The following is a 22,274-nucleotide window of genomic DNA, read 5'->3' as shown; positions in this document are numbered from 1 at the left end:
CTCCCTTTTCTCTCTTCTCTATTCCCACTCTTTATTTGTTCCTGGAAGATAAATATCCCTTTCCTCTCTGCTGCTTCTTCTTTGAGAATATCTTTAGAGAAACCCTGGTTACACGCCAGACAGCCAGCCAGACACTAGCTCCAGTGATGCCAAAGAAAATCAGCGTGGCACTAAATCTACAGTACTTCATCAGTACTAGTGTAGTTTCTCCCGGCCATTCACACCCAGGTAAAACGCCTTGAGACCAAGCGATAATGACTGGACATAAATACCATTCTAAATGCTATCAATGACTTGTTTATCTTGCAGTCTAAAGGCCTGTGTCTGTACCATGTATAGCTTAGACACCAGACATCCGTTACTGATACTTCCCCAATCAGAGGTGTCCCAGATGGCACTCTATTGCTTATACAGTATAGTACACCACCTTTGACCAGAGCCCTATGTGGTGCCATTTCACACACTGTCAGACAATGGCCGTGTCCTAAATGTGGCTTGCCTACTACTTATTTAAACTCCAAAATTTGTACTAATCGTACTGTGTACTATTTAGAACATACTGTTTAGTACGCAGCAGGGTCCAAATATCAACATACTACTCATCCATACTGAGAATGTGTCATCATATGTGCAATCCAGCTTGTTCCCAGCCGTTTGTTGATGTTGTGGAACACGCCCCCTATTCTGATTATCAGCTGTTGTCGAACATGCCTGTGTGAAAAAAGATTCTCTTCCTCAAAAGTGTGCAGTGAATTCTACTAGATGAAAAGCCAAACTGAGTATGACATCCTGGCATTTAAAGCACACTAGATTATTGAAATTGCACATAATATAAACCTACATGTTTTTGCTAGAGGTGCAGCGGAATGGCCGATTAATTAGGGCCGATTTCAAGTTTTCATAACAATCGGTAATCGGCATTTTTGGATTCCAATTATGGCCGATTACTTTGCAATCCATGAGGAGACTGTGTGGCAGGCTGACCACCTGTTACGCGAGTGCAGCAAGGAGCCAAGGTAAGTTGCTAGCTAGCATTAAACTTACCTAATAAAAAACTAGCAATCTTCACATAATCACTAGTTAAACTACACGTGGTTGATGATATTACTGGGTTAACTAGCTTGTCCTATGTTGCATATAATCAATGTGGTGCCTGTTAATTTATCATCGAATCACAGCCTACTACGCAAAATGGGTTATGATTTAACTAGCGCATTCGCGAACAAAACACAATCATTCCACGGCTGTACCTAACCATAAACATCAACGTCTTTCTTAAAATCAATACACACAAGTATATATTTTTTAAACCTGCATATTTAGTTAAAAGAAATTGATGTTAGCAGGCAATATTAACTAGGGAATATGTGTCACTTCTCTTGCGTTCATTGCAAGCAGAGTCAGAGAATATGCAACAGTTTGGGCCACCTGGCTCGCTGCGAACTAATTTGACAGAATTTTACATAATTATGACATAACATTGAAAGTTGTGCAATGTAACAAGAATATTTAGACAACGGCTTGTATTTCTGTGTTTATTATAATTAAAGCTATGATTTGATAGAGCAGCCTGACTGAGCGGTGGTAGGCGGCAGCAGGCTCGTAATACCCTGACTACAGGGACGCCGTGGAGAACGTTCTGCTGCCTGCAACATCCTCCAGCATGACCGGTTTGGCGGTGGGTCAGTCATGGTGTGGCATTTCTTTGGGAGGCAGCACAGCCCTCCATGTGCTCGCCAGAGGTAGCCTGACTGCCAATAGGTACCGAGATGAGATCCTCAGACCCCTTGTGAGACCATATGCTGGTGCGGTTGGCCCTGGGTTCCTCCTAATGCAAGACAATCCTAATGCTAGACAATGCTTGTCTCAGGATGGTAAGTTGGTGGTTGAAGATTTCCCTCTAGTGGTGTGGGGGCTGTGCTTTGGCAAAGTGGGTGGGGTTATATCCTTCCTGTTTGGCCCTGTCCGGGGGTGTCCTCGGATGGGGCCACAGTGTCTCCTGACCCCTCCTGTCTCAGCCTCCAGTATTTATGCTGCAGTAGTTTTGTGTCGGGGGGCTAGGGTCAGTTTGTTTATCTGGAGTACTTCTCCTGTCCTATTCAGGTGTCCTGTGTGAATCTAAGTGTGCGTTCTCTAATTCTCTCCTTCTCTCTTTCTTTCTCTCTCTCGGAGGACCTGAGCCCTAGGACCATGCCCCAGGACTACCTGACATGATGACTCCTTGCTGTCCCCAGTCCACCTGGCCATGCTGCTGCTCCAGTTTCAACTGGCCTGGGCCCTAGGACCATGTCCCAGGACTACCTGACATGAGGACTCCTTGCTGTCCCCAGTCCACCTGGCCATGCTCCTGCTCCAGTTTCAACTGTTCTGCCTTACTATTATTCAACCATGCTGGTCATTTATGAACATTTGAACATCTTGGCCACGTTCTGTTATAATCTCCACCCGGCACAGCCAGAAGAGGACTGGCCACCCCACATATGCTCTCTCTAATTCTCTCTTTCTTTCTCTCTCTCGGAGGACCTGAGCCCTAGGACCGTGCCCCAGGACTACCTGACATGATGGCTCCTTGCTGTCCCCAGTCCACCTGACTGTGCTGCTGCTCCAGTTTCAACTGTTCTGCCTTATTATTATTTGACCATGCTGGTCATTTATGAACATTTGAACATCTTGGTCATGTTCTGTTATAATCTCTACCCGGCACAGCCAGAAGAGGACTGGCCACCCCACATAGCCCGGTTCCTCTCTAGGTTTCTTCCTAGGTTTTGGCCTTTCTAGGGAGTTTTTCCTAGCCACCGTGCTTTTACACCTGCATTGTTTGCTGTTTGGGGTTTTAGGCTGGGTTTCTGTACAGCACTTTGAGATATCAGCTGATGTACGAAGGGCTATATAAATAAATTTGATTTGATTTGAATTTGATTTGATTAGAGAGAGAGTATTTGGCTTGAGTGTGTCAACAGTTCCTGCAAGAGGAAGGCATTGATGCTATGGACTGGCCTGCCCGTTCCCCAGACCTGAATCCAATTGAGCACATCTGGGACATCATGTCTCACTCCATCCACCAACACCACGTTGCACCACAGGCTGTCCAGGAGTTGGCGGATGCTTTAGTCCAGGTCTGGGAGGAGATCCCTCAGGAGACCATCCGCCACCTCATCAGGAGCATGCCCAGGCGTTGTAGGGAGGTCATACAGGCACGTGGAGGCCACACACACTACTGAGCCTCATTTTGACTTGTTTTAAGGACATTATATCAAAGTTGGATCAGCCTGTAGTGTGGTTTTCCACTTTAATTTTGAGTGTGACTCCAAATCCAGACCTCCATGGGTTGATAAATTTGATTTCCATTGATAATTTGTGTGATTTTGTTGTCAGCACATTCAACTATGTAAAGAAAAAAGTATTTAATAAGAATATTTAATTAATTCAGATCTAGGATGTATTTTAGTGTTCCCTTTATTTTTTTGAGCAGTGTATTTAGGAGGCAAGTGTGGGTATTGGGACCAGTAACAAGTCTCTAGAGAATGATATGTAGTTCTATGAGGATATCGTCTCACAGACAGAGGTTTGTGTTGATAAGGAGGAGCAAATGCCATGTGACCTATTCAATAGACTGATTCAATTACAGTCTCTATAGAGCCACTTCATTTGTCATATGCCTACACACAACCTCAGTGCACATATCAACACACACACCTCGGACATCAATATAGACCCTGCACAAATGACCTTGAAAAGAGAGTACCTGGGCACAAAAACACACTCATTCAGTTGTACACAAGTGACCTGTACGCAGGCTTATAAAGACAAGCATGGTGAGAAAAACAAACAAACACACACACAGTGTACACTGTCTTATAAATGTTTGCCAAAGAGTCATGTCACCTTTAACATTCTGTAACCTCTACTTGAATGATAGAATTAGCCACGCTACCTTAACCACACTCAGTCTGTGTGTGTGTGTGTGTGTGTGTATCGGTGGGAGAAAGAAAGAAAATCTTTGTCCTCAACAGTTCTCTCCTTGTCGCCAGTGTTTCTCATAAATCCGAGACATATGGTGAAAACCTCCCATCGCCACCTCCCTCTGAAGCCTACAAAACAGGAAGCAGTGGTCAGTCACAAAGCAACTTCCTGTGGTGGTCTGGGGCATCACAGGAAGAACTGAACTGAAGAGCCAAGCTCCTAGACATGAGACAAAGCTGCATCCAAATGCACCCTATTTCCCTACGTAGTGCACTACTTTTGACCAGGGCCCATAGGGGACAAACAAGATTGTAGACGCATTGAAACCACAGAGTTGTGTTCTCTGAAATGAAGCTGTTGGGAAGCCTTGCGAATGTGTTTTTTTTATCACAAATGTATGTGTGTATCTACACTATATATGCAAAAGTATGTTTCAGCCACACCCGTTACTGACAGGTGTATAAAATCAAGCATGCAGCCAAGAAATCTCCATAGACAAACATTGCCAGTAGAATGGCCTTACTAAAGAGCTCAGTGACTTTCAACGTGGCATTTTCATAGGATGCCACCTTTCCAACAAGTCTGTTCATCAAATTTCTGCCCTGCTAGAGCTGCCTCTGTCAACTGTAAGTGCTGTTATTGTAAAGTGTAAACGTCTAGGAGCAACAACGGCTCAGCCGCGAAGTGGTAGGCCACACAAGCACACAGAACAGGACCGCTGAGTGCTGAAGCTCATGAAAGTCCTTTGACCTTGGTGGCAACACTCACTACCGAGTTTCAAACTTCCCCTGGAAACAATGTGAGCACAAGAACGGCTATTTGGCCATGGAAATGGGTTTCCATGGCCGAGTAGCCGCAAACAAGCCTAAGATCACCATGCTATGCATCGGCTGGAGTGATTTAAAGCTTGCTGCCATTGGACTCTGGAGCAGTGAAAACGCGTTCTCTGGAGTGATGAATCACGCTTCACCATCTGGTAGTCCAATAGACAAATCTGGGCTTAGCAGATGGCAGGAGAACACTACAGTTGGCACTATGCATTGAGGTAGGTAAAGGTTGGTGGAGGAGGAATAATGGCCTATGGCTGTTTTTCATGGTTTGGGCTAGGCCCCTTAGTTCCAGTGAGTGGAAATCTTAACACTACAGCATACACTAGCATTCTAGGAGATGCAACTTTGTGGAATCAGTTTGGAGAAGGCCCTTTCCTGTTTCAGCATAACAATTCCCCCGTGCACAAAGCGAGGTCATTTTAGACCCAAGCCACACCCTGTACCTGGATTTTGAACTACTCCCCTCTGGGCGCAGGTATAGGGCACCCCTCAGCAGGAAAAACAGAACGAGACAATCATTTGTGCCAGGTGTGTCATCCCTCCTAAATAGCTCGGGCGAATGTTGCCATTGACCCCGTAAGGCCAGCAGGCTAGTCTTTTCTTTTAAAAAATATATATATATATATATACTTCTTATTTCTTACTATTATTATTTTTATTGGTGCGTGTTATGAAAATCAATCTTGTTTTGTATTTAAACGCCACTTTAAATGTGTACATGACACTGCAACAAAATTTCCCCTTGGGGACAATAAAGTCAGTAAGTAAGTAAGTCCATACAGAAATGGTTTGTCGAGATCATTGTGGAAGAACTTGGGATGAATTGGAACACCGATTGCGATCCAGGCTTAATCCGCCAACATCAGTGCCCGACCTCACTAATGCTCGTGGCTGAATGGAAGTCCCTGCAGCAATGTTCCAACATCTATTGGAAAGCCTTCCCAGAATATATACATGTAGGTCCATCATCATTTCTACATATTCTATCTAGTTTTAGACGCTCAAGTGTGGCCCGAGCAGACAGGAGAGATCCATTTTACTGGATTATATGGGTAAGTGAACAGATGGAGGGAGAGAAAGATGGAGAACAAGAGAAGGAAATGGCAGATAGGCCTTGAGAAGCAGGGAGAGGTTGAGGTTCTGAGGGGAAGTATGAGGAATAAACAGGGGATATAGCTCAAAAGGAAAGGTTCATCTATGATAGATAGAGGTATGCCGAAAGAGAGCGAGGAGAGAGATAGACGTGGGGGGATGAAGGTCGGAACAGAGAATACTGTGTGTGCTAAATAAATCCAAGCCTTTCCTGGAATGCATTAATACTGAAAGCTTTGGCGCACAGACAGACCACATTCCTAAATCACAGACCCTTTAATCAACCATTCTCTAACCACTGACCTAATTCCAGAAGATAAAGCTGTGTGTGAAAATGTTTGAGGGTGTGTGCGCGTTGTATGGATAGGTGCCTTGTAGCAGGTAGTCTCTAGTCTATCTATGCTGTCGCATAGCAACTTCAGATGCAAACATGGTGTTCAAATCATGGTCTCAGAACACAGGTGTGTAATCAACACCTACCCAGAATGAGCCTCATTAAAGAACACTCCAGTCAGCAGAATTAGAATGTTTTCAGAATACTGTCAAATCTCAGGATATTCAAAAATTCAAATTAAATAATGGCAATAGGAATTATCCTTTAAGTGGACAACAAAAAATATTAAATAATTAGGATGCTTAATAAGTGACAAAGAAACAAATATATAAAGTTAACTTTATCCCATTAGCAGATTGAATGAAATGGAACAATTCTCCCATCAATTTTAAAGGTAGAATAAACCTCTTCAAAATGGCATGGCTCCCAAAAGTATCCTCGGGCATAACAGACTTCATATGGGCAAATAAAACTCATAGAATAAAATAGGAAGGTTTTACATCTTCCTGAGTCTGAGGGTGGTTTTAACCTTCCAGATGTGGAACTGTATCAATTAGCCACCCAACGAGATTTGAGATGTAGAGTTAAATGCACTAAACTGGAACAATGGGTACATATTGAAGATGCGCATAATCAATCACAGATGATTTTTTTTATGTGTTTGTTTTCAAAGGATGGAGCTAAGAACATGAACAACTTCCCAGTTAGAACACTAGAACAACATGGAAGATTAAACTGATTCTACAAGAACCAATATCACTCCTAAAAACGCACCCCTATTGAGCAATCCTTGGATAGCTTTTCAGAATTCACAAATAAATTCACCCACATGGGAAACTAAAAGGTATAAAATAAATGACTTGGTAACAGGAAATACAATTATTTCCATGACAGAATTAAAAAGCCATTTTGGACTGACCAATGTGACATTTTTAAATACATGCAACTTAATAGTTGTATAGCACAACATTTTTATTTTAAATATTTTGGACATCAAAGCAATGTTGAAGTAATTCTATTTTAGTCAGAAAATTAAATTCAAATGATAGTTAAGATATATAAAACCTTGCAGAGAGCATATCCAACTGACAATCTCTTAGAAAAAAATAACTAAACTAAACTATTGGAACCAAGACCTAAAAATAATTGATATAATGGCACAAGATGGAGGGAGTGTTGGAACATAACGAAATAAATTACAGTGAAAGAAAATGTATGCTTAATCCAGTATAAACCAATGTACAGAGTGGATTATTCAAGAAACAAAACGTACAAAATCGACAGCACAACGGCAGAGTCATGTCTTAAGTGTAAAACTTCAAAGGACTCAATAATGAATGCTTTCTGGGAGTGGCATAAAGTCCAAAAGTTATGGGCGGAGTTAGAACGTTGGCTGTCAGAAGTTTTACAATGTAAGTTCACTTGTAATCTATCTATCGACATATTTGACGACACGGCATATGAGGGTGCGGTGAGATACCCAATGGGTTGGACCATACTTTTCTCATCAATTATTTTGAAAAAAATTTTACTTAACTGGAAATCAAATGATCCTCCATCGTTAAAACAGAGGATTAATCAAATTCATTATTTAAATATTGACAAAATGTGGGCTACAGGGAGAAACAAAACAATGCAATTTGAAGCCATTACAAGCACTGAAGATATCCCCAAAATGTGAAATGAAAAGGGATGTTATACAGATGGGTATGAATTCAGTGGGAGCATGTGGGTCTGAGCAATTATGATGTCATTAATGTTTGTCTGAGTTGTTGTGTTTGTTTCTATCCATCTATTTTTCTCTGTATGCTGAAGGTTGGGCAGTCCCAGCCAACATCATGTCTAGTTTAGTGGAGCTATGTTTGGGGGATGTTACGTTGTCTTTCTATGTTCTTTATAACATTTTAACAAATTATTTAAAAAATAATTAGGATGTAGTGTAGGTCATTAGTGGGCAGACAACTAATTAAGAGACGATCAAGAGACACACAGTAGGTACCAGCAGGAATAAACACATGGCTATCTGAGATATCTGTGCTAAAAACAAAACACACACACAACCAAACCCATCACACAAAAAAAATTGAATAAATGTTCTGGACGGGGAGTCTTAGAATTCAAAAAGTGTAGGCCTAACTATGATCATTTTGTCCCACTTCCTCAACTGTGTGTGTGTGTATGACATTCATGCATTTTGTGTGCGCATGCGTGTCACTGTTACAACGGGGAGGAGAAACAGGAAGTGTGAAGTGGTTGTGTCATTCCCTCAGCAACAACATGATTCAACACACCATTTACTTCACAACACCCACACTAATCCATAACCAGCAGATGGACTCAGTCAAGTCAAAACCACCAACTAAGAGCTTACCAGAAGTATCTCTCCTTCTGTACAAATCTTTGATGTTCCAGATGAGATACATGTTTTAGGATGATTCTCAGGTAAAAGGCAGACATGATGAAGGTAATTCAGACAGCGAGTTAACCACAGTTTCTGCTTAAAACGTGACAGCAGCCCTCAGCTGTCCTGTAGGCCCTCAGTTCAACCACAAACCTACTGAACCACCAGAGGCTGGAGGGTAGTGGAGTTTGAGCTATCAAGCACATTGTAAATATTTGTTTGGCTGTTTGGGCATGAGCAGGGTATTTGTTTAAAATGTAGGACACCTTAGTGAAGCCTTAGTGAGTTAGGCGGTGATGAGTCTGGTGATTGTTATCACACACACACACACACAGTTGAAGACGGAAGTTTACATACAGTACACTTGGGTTGTAGTCAATAACTCGTTTTTCAACCACTCCACAAATTTCTTGTTAACAAACATTCATTTTGGCAAGTCGGTTAGGACATCTACTTTGTGCATGACACAAGTCATTTTTCCAACAATTGTTTACAGACAGATTATTTCAATTATAATTCACTGTATCACAATTCCAGTGGGTCAGAAGTTTACATGCACTAAGTTGACTGTGCATTTAAACAGCTTGGAAAATTAAGTTCTTCAAGCTCTGTCAAGTTGGTTGTTGATCATTGCTAGACAGCCATTCTCAAGTCTTGCCACAGACCTAATATAAGTCAAAACTGTAACTAGGCCACTTAGGAACATACAATGTCATCTTGGTAAGCAACTCCAGTGTATATTTAGCCTTGAGTTTTAGGTTATTGTACTGCTGAAAGGTGAATTTGTCTCCCAGTGTCTTTTGGAAAGCAGACTTAACAAGGTTTAACTCTAGGATTTTGCCTGTGATTAGCTCTATTCTGTTTCTTTTTATCTTAAAACAAATTCTAGTCCTTGCCAATGACAAGCATACCCATAAGATGATGTAGCCAGCACCATGCTTGAAAATATGAATGATGGTACTCAGTGATGTGTTGTGTTGGATTTGCCCCAAACATAACGCAAATTCATTTCTTTGCCAAATTTGTTGCAGTTTTACTTTAGTGCCTTATTGAAAACAGGATGCATGTTTCGGGAAATTGTGTATTCTGTACAGGCTTCCTTCTTTTCACTCTATCATTTAGGCTTGTATTGTGGAGTAACTACAATGTTGTTGATCCATCCTCAGTTTTCTCCCATCATAGCCATTAAACTCTAACTGTTTTAAAGTCATCATTGGCTTCATGGTGAAATCCTTTGAGCAGTTCCTTCCTCTCCGGCAACTGAGTTAGGAAAGACGCCTGTATCTTTGTAGTGACTGGGTGTATTGATACTTGAAAAACATAAGGAGAGCAGCACACTCTAGGAGCTTAGATGCAATACTTTAATAACCAACGCTTCAACAGACAAGCTGTCTTCATCAGGGTATAATGACAAGTGTAACTACAAGTGTAATGGCTGTGATTATTAAATTATTGCATCTGAGCTCCTAGAGTGTGCGGCTCTCCTTAAATTGTTAGTGTTCTACTCCGGTGGCCAGCCGCTCGCCTAAACAGGTGTACGTTTCTTTTGCCTCTAGATGGATGTACTGATACATCATCCAAAGTGTAATTAACTTCACCATGCTCAAAGGGATATTCGATGTCTGTTTTTTTTACCCATCTACCAATAGGTACTCTTCTTTGCAAGGCATTGGAAAAACCTCCCTGGTCTTTGTGGTTGAATTCACTGCTCAACTGAGGGGCCTTACAGATAATTGTATGTGTGGGGTACAGAGATGAGGTAGTCATTCAAAAATCATGTTAAACACTGTTATTCCACATCGAATGAGTCCATGCAACTTATGTGACTTGTTAAGCACATTTTTACTCCTGAACTTATTTAGGCTTTCCATTATAAAGGGGTTGAATACTTATTGACTCAAGACATTTCAGCATTTCATTTTAATTCGTAAACATTTCTAAAAACATAATTCCACTTTGACATTATGGGGTATTGTGTGTAGTTCAGTGACACATTTCAATTGAATCCATTTTAAATTCAGACTAACACAACAAAATGTGGGAAGGGGGGGTGAATAGTTTCTGAAGGCACTGCATGTATGTGAGGAAAACAGGATTAGTGTGTGATTCAGAAAACATCATTTGTTCCATCACAACCACTGAAGGAAAAATATTTAAAGTTGTTGGTTTGCTGTGGTTACTTGTTCTAAAACAGCCTGAAGCAATGGGAAGTGATCTAAAGTAGGCCAGAGCATGCTAAAGTGGGCCAAAGACATTAATCAATGTTAACCAAAGTAGCAGGTTGGAGGAGCTACAATTCAAACCATAATCCTTCCCCAGCTGTCTGCCAACCCCCCAGGCTAACACTGTTCTCACAGTCAGAACACACACACACACACACACACACACTGGGCAATCATTAATACTCATACAATACTACAAACACAGACCAGATTTGTCATCCAAACAGTTGAAAATATACCACTCAAGTTCCAAACAAACTCACTACACCTAAACACCCCCACTGCCCCTCCATAGGCAGAGACAGGATACTAGACAGATACAGGGTACCCCTCAGAGACAGGGTACCCCTCAGAGACAGGGTACCCCTCAGAGACAGGGTACCCCTCAGAGACAGGTTACTCCTCAGAGACAGGGTACCCCTCAGAGACAGGGTACCCCTCAGAGAGACAGGGTACCCCTCAGAGAGACAGGGTACCCCTCAGAGACAGGGTACCCCTCAGAGACAGGGTACCCCTCAGAGACAGGGTACCCCTCAGAGACAGGGTACCCCTCAGAGACAGGGTACCCCTCAGAGACAGGGTACCCCTCAGAGACAGGGTACCCCTCAGAGACAGGGTACCCCTCAGAGACAGGTTACCCCTCAGAGACAGGATACTAGACAGATACAGGGTACCCCTCAGAGACAGGATACTAGACAGATACAGGGTACCCCTCAGATACAGGGTACCCCTCAGAGACAGGGTACCCCTCAGAGACAGGGTACCCCTCAGAGACAGGATACTAGACAGATACAGGATACCCCTCAGATACAGGGTACCCCTCAGAGACAGGTTACCCCTCAGAGACAGGTTACCCCTCAGAGACAGGTTACTAGACAGATACAGGGTACCCCTCAGAGACAGGTTACCCCTCAGAGACAGGTTACCCCTCAGAGACAGGTTACCCCTCAGAGACAGGTTACTAGACAGATACAGGGTACCCCTCAGAGACAGGATACTAGACAGATACAGGGTACCCCTCAGAGACAGGGTACCCCTCAGAGACAGGATACCCCTCAGAGACAGGATACCCCTCAGAGACAGGGTACCCCTCAGAGACAGGGTACCCCTCAGATACAGGGTACCCCTCAGATACAGGGTACCCCTCAGATACAGGGTACCCCTCAGATACAGGGTACCCCTCAGAGACAGGATACTAGACAGAGACAGGTTACCACTCAGAGACAGGTTACCACTCAGAGACAGGTTACCCCTCAGAGACAGGTTACCCCTCAGAGACAGGTTACTAGACAGATACAGGGTACCCCTCAGAGACAGGTTACCACTCAGAGACAGGGTACCACTCAGAGACAGGTTACCAGACAGAGACAGGTTACCCCTCAGAGACAGGTTACCCCTCAGAGACAGGATACCCCTCAGAGACAGGTTACCCCTCAGAGACAAGGCACTACCCAGAGCACCCTTACATACCTACTCAGCCTGCACGTACACCAGACAAGAAGAGAGGATTAAACAGGCCTCTGTCCCAAAGAAGTTAACCATGTAGGGAATAGGGCACCATGTGGGATCCAGCCCAGGCCAAGGATGGAGAGAGGAAGAGGCGGTAAAGGAGCATAGAAGGGAAGAGGAAGAGAAGAAGAGCAATAGGGAGGAAAGACAGAAAATAGGAGAGGTGATCTCCAGGCATATGAGACAGACAGTTAAACTCTTCCCTACATGCCCCTATCCAAACACACACACACAGCCAAATGCTCGGAATTATGTTCAAAAGGTCAATAATGTCATATCTCCAGTTTTCCTACATACTGTACCACATAGGGATTGATCTCATCCCGAGGATCATGATCCAAACACACCAACACAGTCATGAGGATGGCACGACAACACCTGCTCCCCCTCAGGAGGTTGAAAAGGTTTGGCATGGGTCCTCAGATCTTCAAATTCTACAGCTGCACCATTGAGAGCATCTTGACTGGCTATATCCCCACTTGGTATTGACTGGCTACATTCCCACTTGGTATGGCAACTGCTTGACATCCGAGCGTAAAGCACAACATAGTGTAGTGTGTATGACCCAGTACATCACTGGGGCTGTGTTCGCTGCCATCCAGGACCTCTATACCAGGCTGTCAGAGGAAGGCCCGGAAAATTGTCGAAGACTCCAGCCACCCAAGTCTGAAGCACCAAGTCTGGGACCAAAAGGCTCCTGAACAGAGCACCAAGTCTGGGACCAAAAGGCTCCTGAACAGAGCACCAAGTCTGGGACCAAAAGGCTCCTGAACAGAGCACCAAGTCTGGGACCAAAAGGCTCCTGAACAGCTTCTACCCCCCAAGCCATAAGACTGCTGAACAGTTAATACAAATGGCTACCTGAACTATTTACATTGACCCCCTTTTTATTTGCACTGACTCTCTTGCACTGGACTCTACCCGCACACTCACTGGACTCTACCCGCACACTCACTGGACTCTACCCGCACACTCACTGGACTCTACCCGCACACTCACTGGACTCTACCCGCACACTCACTGGACTCTACCCGCACACTCACTGGACTCTACCCGCACACTCACTGGACTCTACCCGCACACTCACTGGACTCTACCCGCACACTCACTGGACTCTACCCGCACACTCACTGGACTCTACCCGCACACTCACTGGACTCTACCCGCACACTCACTGGACTCTACCCGCACACTCACTGGACTCTACCCGCACACTCACTGGACTCTACCCGCACACTCACTGGACTCTACCCGCACACTCACTGGACTCTACTCAGGCAGGTCACTCATGACACAAGTCAGTATTCGACATCCATCCATGTCTGAGGATGTCGGGCGATGAAGTGGAAACCGGCCGCTTGGGGGCAACAGTGAGCGCTGTGACCTTGAGGATTTGTGGACGGTGATGGCGGAGGGGTGTAAACGTCTGCCTCTGATTCCAAATGCTGCATGTTTGAATCCAGCGATAGAAAGTTGTTTTTGATATTTTTGTTTTGTGCCAATCTCAAACCTTAACCCTTACCTTAACTATTCAGAGATAATGCTTAATCTTAACCTTTGAACGATAAAGAGAGGTAACCAAACACTTTGAAATGTGATATTTGAGAAGCATGGATGAACATCTAATTGTGACGTGAGACTGTGAGAGCTGGTGGCTCTACCCACACAGTCACACATACTACACAGACACTCCAACACAAACTACATATGCTCACACACCCACTCACACTTTCACACACGCTGCTGCTACTATGTGTATTATTTATCCTGGTTGTCATTTTCACCCTTACCTACATGTACATATTACCTCATACCCATGCACATTGACTCATATTACCACGTACCCATGCACATTGACTGATATTACCTCATACCCATGCACATTGACTCATATTACCTCATACCCATGCACATTGACTTATTACCTCGTACACATGCACATTGACTGATATTACCTCATACCCATGCACATTGACTGATATTACCTCATACCCATGCACATTGACTGATATTACGTCGTACCCATGCACATTGACTGATATTACGTCGTACCCATGCACATTGACTGATATTACCTCGTACACATGCACATTGACTGATATTACCTCGTACACATGCACATTGACTGATATTACCTCATACACATGCACATTGACTGATATCACCTCGTACCCATGCACATCGACTGATATCACCTCGTACCCATGCACATTGACTGATATCACCTCGTACCCATGCACATCGACTGATATCACCTCGTACCCATGCACATCGACTGATATCACCTCGTACCCATGCACATCGACTGATATCACCTCGTACCCATGCACATCGACTGATATTACCTCGTACCCATGCACATCGACTGATATTACCTCGTACCCATGCACATCGACTGATATTACCTCGTACCCAGGCACATCGTACCCAGGCACATGATATTACCTCGTACCCAGGCACATCGACTGATATTACCTCGTACCCAGGCACATCGACTGATATTACCTCGTACCCAGGCACATCGACTGATATTACCTCGTACCCATGCACATCGACTGATATTACCTCGTACCCATGCACATCGACTGATATTACCTCGTACCCATGCACATCGACTGATATTACCTCGTACCCATGCACATCGACTGATATTACCTCGTACCCATGCACATCGACTGATATTACCTCGTACCCATGCACATCGACTGATATTACCTCGTACCCATGCACATCGACTGATATTACCTCGTACCCATGCACATCGACTGATATCACCTCGTACCCATGCACATCGACTGATATCACCTCGTACCCATGCACATCGACTGATATCACCTCGTACCCATGCACATCGACTGATATCACCTCGTACCCATGCACAGACTGATATCACCTCGTACCCATGCACATCGACTGATATCACCTCGTACCCATGCACATCGACTGATATTACCTCGTAACCATGCACATCGACTGATATTACCTCGTACCCATGCACATCGACTGATATCACCTCGTACCCATGCACATCGACTGATATCACCTCGTACCCATGCACAGACTGATATCACCTCGTACCCATGCACAGACTGATATCACCTCGTACCCATGCACATCGACTCATATCACCTCGTACCCATGCACATCGACTGATATTACCTCGTACCCATGCACATCGACTCATATCACCTCGTACCCATGCACATCGACTCATATCACCTCGTACCCATGCACATCGACTCATATCACCTCGTACCCATGCACATTGACTCATATCACCTCGTACCCATGCACATTGACTCATATCACCTCGTACCCATGCACATTGACTCATATCACCTCGTACCCATGCACATTGACTCATATCACCTCGTACCCATGCACATTGACTCATATCACCTCATACCCATGCACATTGACTCATATCACCTCGTACCCATGCACATTGACTCATATCACCTCGTACCCATGCACATTGACTCATATCACCTCGTACCCATGCACATTGACTCGGTACTGGTAATCCTTGTATATAGTCTCATTATTGTATTGTGTTACTATTTCCTTTAAAAAACTAAAAAACATTTCAAATCTGTGTTGTTGGGAAAGGCCTCGTAAGTAAGCATTTCACAGTAAAGTCCACACCTGTTGTATTCTGCACATGTGACAAATAAAATAGTATTTGATTTTAATTCTTGAGATGAACCATTGTGGCAAACTTAAATGTGTTACACATCAGTGTGTAGGCTACGTGGCTCACTTTAGTTGGTAGAGCATGGCGCTTGCAAAGGCAGGATGTGGGTTTGATTCCCACTGGTGACACCCATATAAAAATGTATGTACTGTAAGTTTTATTTTTTAATTTTTTTTCCAAAGTGACTTTGGATAAAAGCGCCAGTATGTATGTATGTATGTATGTATGTATGTATGTATGTATGTATGTATGTATGTATGTATGTATGTATGTATGTATGTATGTATGTATGTATGTATGTATGTATGTATGTATGTATGTATGTATGTATGTACAGTTGAAGTCGGAAGTTTTCATACACTTAGGTTGGAGTCATTAAAACTCATTTTTCAACCACTCCACAAATTTATTGTTAACAAACTATAGTTTTGGCAAGTCAGTTAGGACATCTACTTTGTGCATGACACGAGTCATTTTTCCAACAATTGTTTACAGACAGATTATTTCACTGTATCACAATTACAGTGGTTTACATACACTAAGTTGACTGTGCCTTTAAACAGCTTGGAAAATTCCAGAAAAGGATGTCTTTGGCTTTAGATGCTTGTGATAGGCTAATTGACATCATTTGAGTCAATTGGAGGTGTACCTGTGGATGTATTTCAAGGCCTACCTTCAAACTCAGTGCCTCTTTGCTTGACATCATGGGAAAATCAAATGAAATCAGCCCTCCACAAGTCTGGTTCATCCTTGGGAGCAATTTCCAAACGCCTGAAGGTACCACGTTCATCTGTACAAACAATAGTACGCAAGTATAAACACCATGGGACCACGCAGCCGTCATACCGCTCAGGAAGGAGACCGGTTCTGTCTCAGAGATGAACGTACTTTGTGGCAAAAAATGCAAATCAATCCCAGAACAACAGCAAAAAACCTTGTGAAGACGCTAGAAGAAACGGGTACAAAAGTATCTATATCCACAGTAAAATGAGTCCTATATCAACAAAACCTGAAAGAACGCTCAGCAAGGAAGAAGCCACTGCTCCAAAACCGCCATTAAAAAAGCCAGACTACGGTTGGCAACTGTACATGGGGACAAAGATCATACTTTTTGGAGAATTGTCCTCTGGTCTAATGAAACAAAAATAGAACTGTTTGGCCATAATGGCCATCGTTATGTTTGGAGGAAAAAGGGGGATGCTTGAAAGCCGAAGACCACCATCCCACCGTGAAGCACGGGGGTGGCAGCATTATGTTGTGGGGGTGATTTGCTGCAGGAGAGACTGGTGCACTTCACAAAATTGGTGGCATCATGCGAAAGGAAAATTATGTGGATATATTGAGGCAACATCTCAAGACATCAATCAGGAAGTTAAAGCTTGGTTCTTCCAAATGGACAATGACCCCAAGCATACTTCCAAAGTTGTGGCAAAATGGCTTAAGGACAACAAAGTCAAGGTATTGGAGTGGCCATCACAAAGCCCTGACTTCAATCCTATAGAAAATGTGTTGGTGTAACGGATGTGAAACTGCTAGCTAGTTAGCGGTGGTGCTCGCTAAATAGCGTTTCAATCGGTGACATCACTTGCTCTGAGACCTTGAAGTAGTGGTTCCCCTTGCTCTGCAAGGGCCGTGGCTTTTGTGGAGCGATGGGTAACGATGCTTCGTGGGTGACTGTTGTTGATGTGTGCAGAGGGTCCCTGGTTCGCGCCCGGGTATGGGCGAGGGGACGGTCTAAAGTTATACTGTTACATGGGCAGAACTGAAAAAGCGTGTGCGAGCAAGGAGGCCTACAAACCTGACTCAGTTACACCAGCTCTGTCAGGAGGACTGGGCCAAAATTCACCCAACTTATTGTGGGAAGCTTATGGAAGACTACCCAAAATGGTAGATCAAAATTAAACAATTACCAAATATTAATTGAGTGTATGTAAACTTCTGACCCACTGGGAATGTGATGAAATGAATAAAACCTGAAATAAATAATCCTCTCTATTATTATTCTGACATTTCACATTCTTAAAATAAAGTGGTGATCCTAACTGACCTAAGACAGGGAATGTTTTACGAGGATTAAATGTCAGGAATTGTGAAAACCTGAGTTTAAATGTATTTGGCTAAGGTGTATGTAAACTTCCGACTTCGTATGTATGTATGCATGTATCTTTGTGTTCAGTTGTCCCATGCCGTGTCGTTTTCTGCTGCCCTTTGAAGATACACAGTTTGTGTTGCAAGTTCGACGTGTGCTGCAGCTATCACCACCACATCAAACAAACGCAGCAACAGCAGATAGCAGCGCTGTGGCTCCACACTCTGCCGCATACGTCGAGCAACAACGCCCTTTTAGAGAAGTCATTTAACGCCATTTTCAGCCCAGCGTGGGACAGAGCTGGTTATTTTAGGCGCCACACAACTTTTCTGAAGCATGACAGAAAGTTAAACACATTTGTGTTTCTGAAAATCCTTTACTGGCAACGCAGAAACAAATAAAGTCAACGAATAGAAAGTGAAAAAAAGGAGTGAGGAAGGAAGTTAGAGTTGAAAGAGAGTGACAGCAACAAAACATGAGAGAGGGGATGAGAAAGAGAGAGTGAGAGAGGTGACAGCAACAAAACATGAGAGAGGGGATGAGAAAGAGTGAGAGAGGTGACGGCAACAAAACATGAGAGAGGGGATAAGAAAGAGTGAGAGAGGTGACGGCAACAAAACATGAGAGAGAGATGAGTTAGAGGAGAGAGGTGACGAGGACAAAACATGAGAGGGGATGAGAAAGTTAGAGGAGAGAGGTGCGGCAACAAAACATGAGAGAGAAAGTTAGAGGAGAGAGGGAGAGAGAGAGAGAGAGAGAAAGTTAGAGGAGAGAGGGCGAGAGAGAGAGAGAGAGAGAGAAAGAAAGTTAGAGGAGAGAGGGAGAGAGAGAGAGAGAGAGAGAAAGTTAGAGGAGAGAGGGCGAGAGAGAGAGAGAGAGAGAAAGTTAGAGGAGAGAGGGCGAGAGAGAGAGAGAGAGAGAGAAAGTTAGAGGAGAGAGGGCGAGAGAGAGAGAGAGAGAAAGTTAGAGGAGAGAGGGCGAGAGAGAGAGAGAGAGAAAGTTAGAGGAGAGAGGGCGAGAGAGAGAGAGAGAGAGAGAGAGAGAGAGAGAGTCATCAGTATCTCTAACTGTTCGTGACTCAAAGCAACATTGCAACATCAAATGTGAGGAAATTGGCCAACCTCCTGCCCTGCCAAGCGCTGGGAGCAAATCAGACCGGCATAGAGCCAACATTGACGACAAGTCATTCCTCTGTAGGGAGCAGTATCATACAAAACTGGCAACGTAAGAGATCAATATAAGGCCTAATAAAACATTCAGCAAAACCTACAACACAAGATGAACTGTTTGGACAAGCCCAAAGTTTATGAATTACATTAAAGTCCCATAAAGAAACAGAAGTCTTGCTGTGATCACAGATCAAGCAATGATTTCATCACATACTTGAGTCCTTCTCATCAGTTGTCAGATTACCTTCGGGATGTGAAGATAAAGTTATAAAGTTTAAAACAGGGATGAAGTCTGTATAAAGTTGAAGAATAAAGAGGGAGGAGCTGGGTCAGATTGGTCATTCCATCCATCCATCTTTCTGTCTGTCTTGAAGATGAAGACGACGCAAAGCTAGCTTAGTAATAGGCCTAGAGATAGGCATTAAGAACACTGCCAAATAATAGCCTATTTATTTCAAGCATGTATTGCATTCATTGCCAGCAGCTGGAGCGCATGGATCTGGGGTGCATCTCAATAGTCTAAAGGTGCTTCCTCTCCTTGTATATCCTTCCCTTTATCTGCATTGATCTGGAAAGACAGGATAAGTGAAAGCGATCACCTGTCCAGGTCTTGCCAATCAGTGTGGTCTAAAGAGAGGGACTGGGAGAAGAAGAGGCAACAGGGTGAAGGAGAGGAGACAGGGAGAAGGAGAGGAGACAGGGTGAAGGAGAGGAGACAGGGAGAAGGAGAGGAGACAGGGAGAAGGAGAGGAGACTGGGAGAGAGGAGAGGAGACTGGGAGAAAGGAGAGGAAACAGATAGGAGACAGGGAGAAATAGTATTTAATGCCCTCCAACCTTTACCTTGATAATACTGCTCCGCCTCGGGATTCCTTTGGCATCTGTAGTTTCTCCCGCTCCCGGTTTGTCAGTCATTGGGGATCCGGGACCAGTTTCAGGTTGGACAGCAGTCACGGTGTCTGACACCCCGCAGCCTCCGTTGGACAGCAATTCCTCTCGATGCGTCTCGAGGCTCACCCCATTGCCTGGCGAGGGTTTCATCCCAGCAACAGGTGGGCGCGCACCCCAACTGTCTTTAAATCCGCTATAAATGTGGATTTTCGTTCACGGTAGCTGTGTGTAGGTCTTGATTGTTGATCGCCTCGCTACGTGAAATAACTGACAATAATACGATCCACGATGCTTCAGCACGCCAAAGCGACAAGGCTTTAACAGATAGCCACACAGCCCGTGTTATCTTGCAAAGTAGACTACCCAAAAGATATCCTCTACAAATCTTGATTCTCCGTCGGTAGACATTGCTTTACACGAGAATGGGAATGCCAATGATACAAATAATCTGCAGCATCACCTTCTGCCGGCGACTCACCAGATTGGAAATTCAAAAAGAGATTTATGTTACAATGAACCGGATGGCACACCTCAAGTGCCCTGCGCAGTTGTAACCACTCCTGACGGCGCTATAGTCATCTTCATAACAGGGAAGTGAAAGCAACTGGCTTCAGGGGTCATGTCTAGATGGGATACAGGTTTTGTCAAATTGACGTCAAAACTATTTTTTTTGTGCATTTTAGCCAACCTTGACCAAATTATCCTAACCTGCTGCGTAAATTCTCCTAAACCTGCTACGAAAAGTCAAGTTAGACAAGAGCTGTATCCCTTCTAGATAAAACTGCTCCGGGGTCTTGACTTGTCAGTTCTCACTACCTAATCGTTGTAGCCTAGGCATAGTCTATACTACTACAGTAGATGAGCAGCATATTTCCAGCTGTTGTCGAATTTATTCACTGTCTGCGTGGAAACAGTGGCGCGAGTGTTACACTTTGGGCACCTACCTATTGATGGGTTTTCATACAACAGCCTAGTACGGATGCAATATTGGCTACGTTTCCATAAACATGTCTACTTCTTCTCGACTGGTAAGTGTGAACCGTGGTGATCCCCACGTGGTATGAAACAGCATACCCTCCTGAGACCCAGCAATTCATTTGTGTCCTCTCTAGTGGACATGAGTTATTGGTCAGTATCTCTGAGTCCATTCAAGCCACTGTGTTAACTCCTGTAGTCCCTTTGAAAAGACATTATGGGCTTTCCAATATCACGTGTGTTACCTTGACAACTTTACCTACGTGGTTCTTTAAAAAATTTCTGCCTAGAAAATTAGTACATTTTATGGAAATTTGAAAAGAAGTGTGTAAGTATTACCTTTTCTGATATTCAAATTGAATATAGTAAGTAAGGAATGGTTAAGTGAGTTGTCAGGACTGTGTAATATTTTTTTAAACATTAAATAAGAGCTAAATAAGAGATCAAGAAATGGTCTCTGTAGTGGACACCCAGATGTCACAGCTATGCTTTCATCTACTATACCCATTGACAGTAATGTAAATGTTTTTAATCTACTATACCCATTGACAGTAATGTAAATGTTTTTAATCTACTATACCCATTGACAGTAATGTAAATGTTTTTCATCTACTATACCCATTGACAGTAATGTAAATGTTTTTCATCTACTGTACCCATTGACAGTAATGTAAATGTTTTTCATCTACTATACCCATTGACAGTAATGTAAATGTTTTTCATCTACTATACCCATTGACTGTAAGGTACTTTTTGTTTCTTATTTATGTCCTAATGTCAACTACAGAGGACAATTTTGCACTTACAATAAAAGATAAATAACAATATTTTTCTAATTTATTTCTTGGCAACATGTTTTTCTTCCAGCCCAAACACTTACTTTATATTACATTCAAAAAAATCTAAAAATTGTGTATCATGAATATAACATTTACATTTGACATTATAGTCATTTAGCAGACGCTCTTATCCAGAGTGATTTTCAGTAGTGAGTTTTTCCTTTTTTGATTATAATGATTGGATTTTCACATGAAAAGTTATTGGGCAAACATTGTTTAATTGTGCCAATATTCCAATGGACATATCCAGGCTACGGATGCATAAAC

General features: G+C 43.3%; 1 protein-coding gene across 1 annotated transcript in view; it reads right to left on the bottom strand.

Moving 5' to 3' along the window:
* LOC124043218 (inactive phospholipase C-like protein 2) overlaps positions 1 to 21,251 on the bottom strand; it is a 45,464-nt gene extending 24,213 nt beyond the window's left edge. The window contains exon 1 of the mRNA XM_046361546.1: positions 20,146 to 21,251. Within this exon, the coding sequence (XP_046217502.1) occupies positions 20,146 to 20,343 (198 nt within the window). The 5' untranslated portion in view covers positions 20,344 to 21,251. The remainder of the gene's footprint in view (positions 1 to 20,145) is intronic.
* Between the last annotated feature and the right edge of the window lie 1,023 nt (positions 21,252 to 22,274).

This window comes from Oncorhynchus gorbuscha, linkage group LG09 (genome assembly GCF_021184085.1).
Source record: "Oncorhynchus gorbuscha isolate QuinsamMale2020 ecotype Even-year linkage group LG09, OgorEven_v1.0, whole genome shotgun sequence".
NCBI classification, from domain to species: Eukaryota; Metazoa; Chordata; class Actinopteri; order Salmoniformes; family Salmonidae; genus Oncorhynchus; species Oncorhynchus gorbuscha.
The sequence above is the reverse complement of the archived record's forward strand: the minus strand, read 5'-3'. Positions and strand labels throughout refer to the sequence as shown.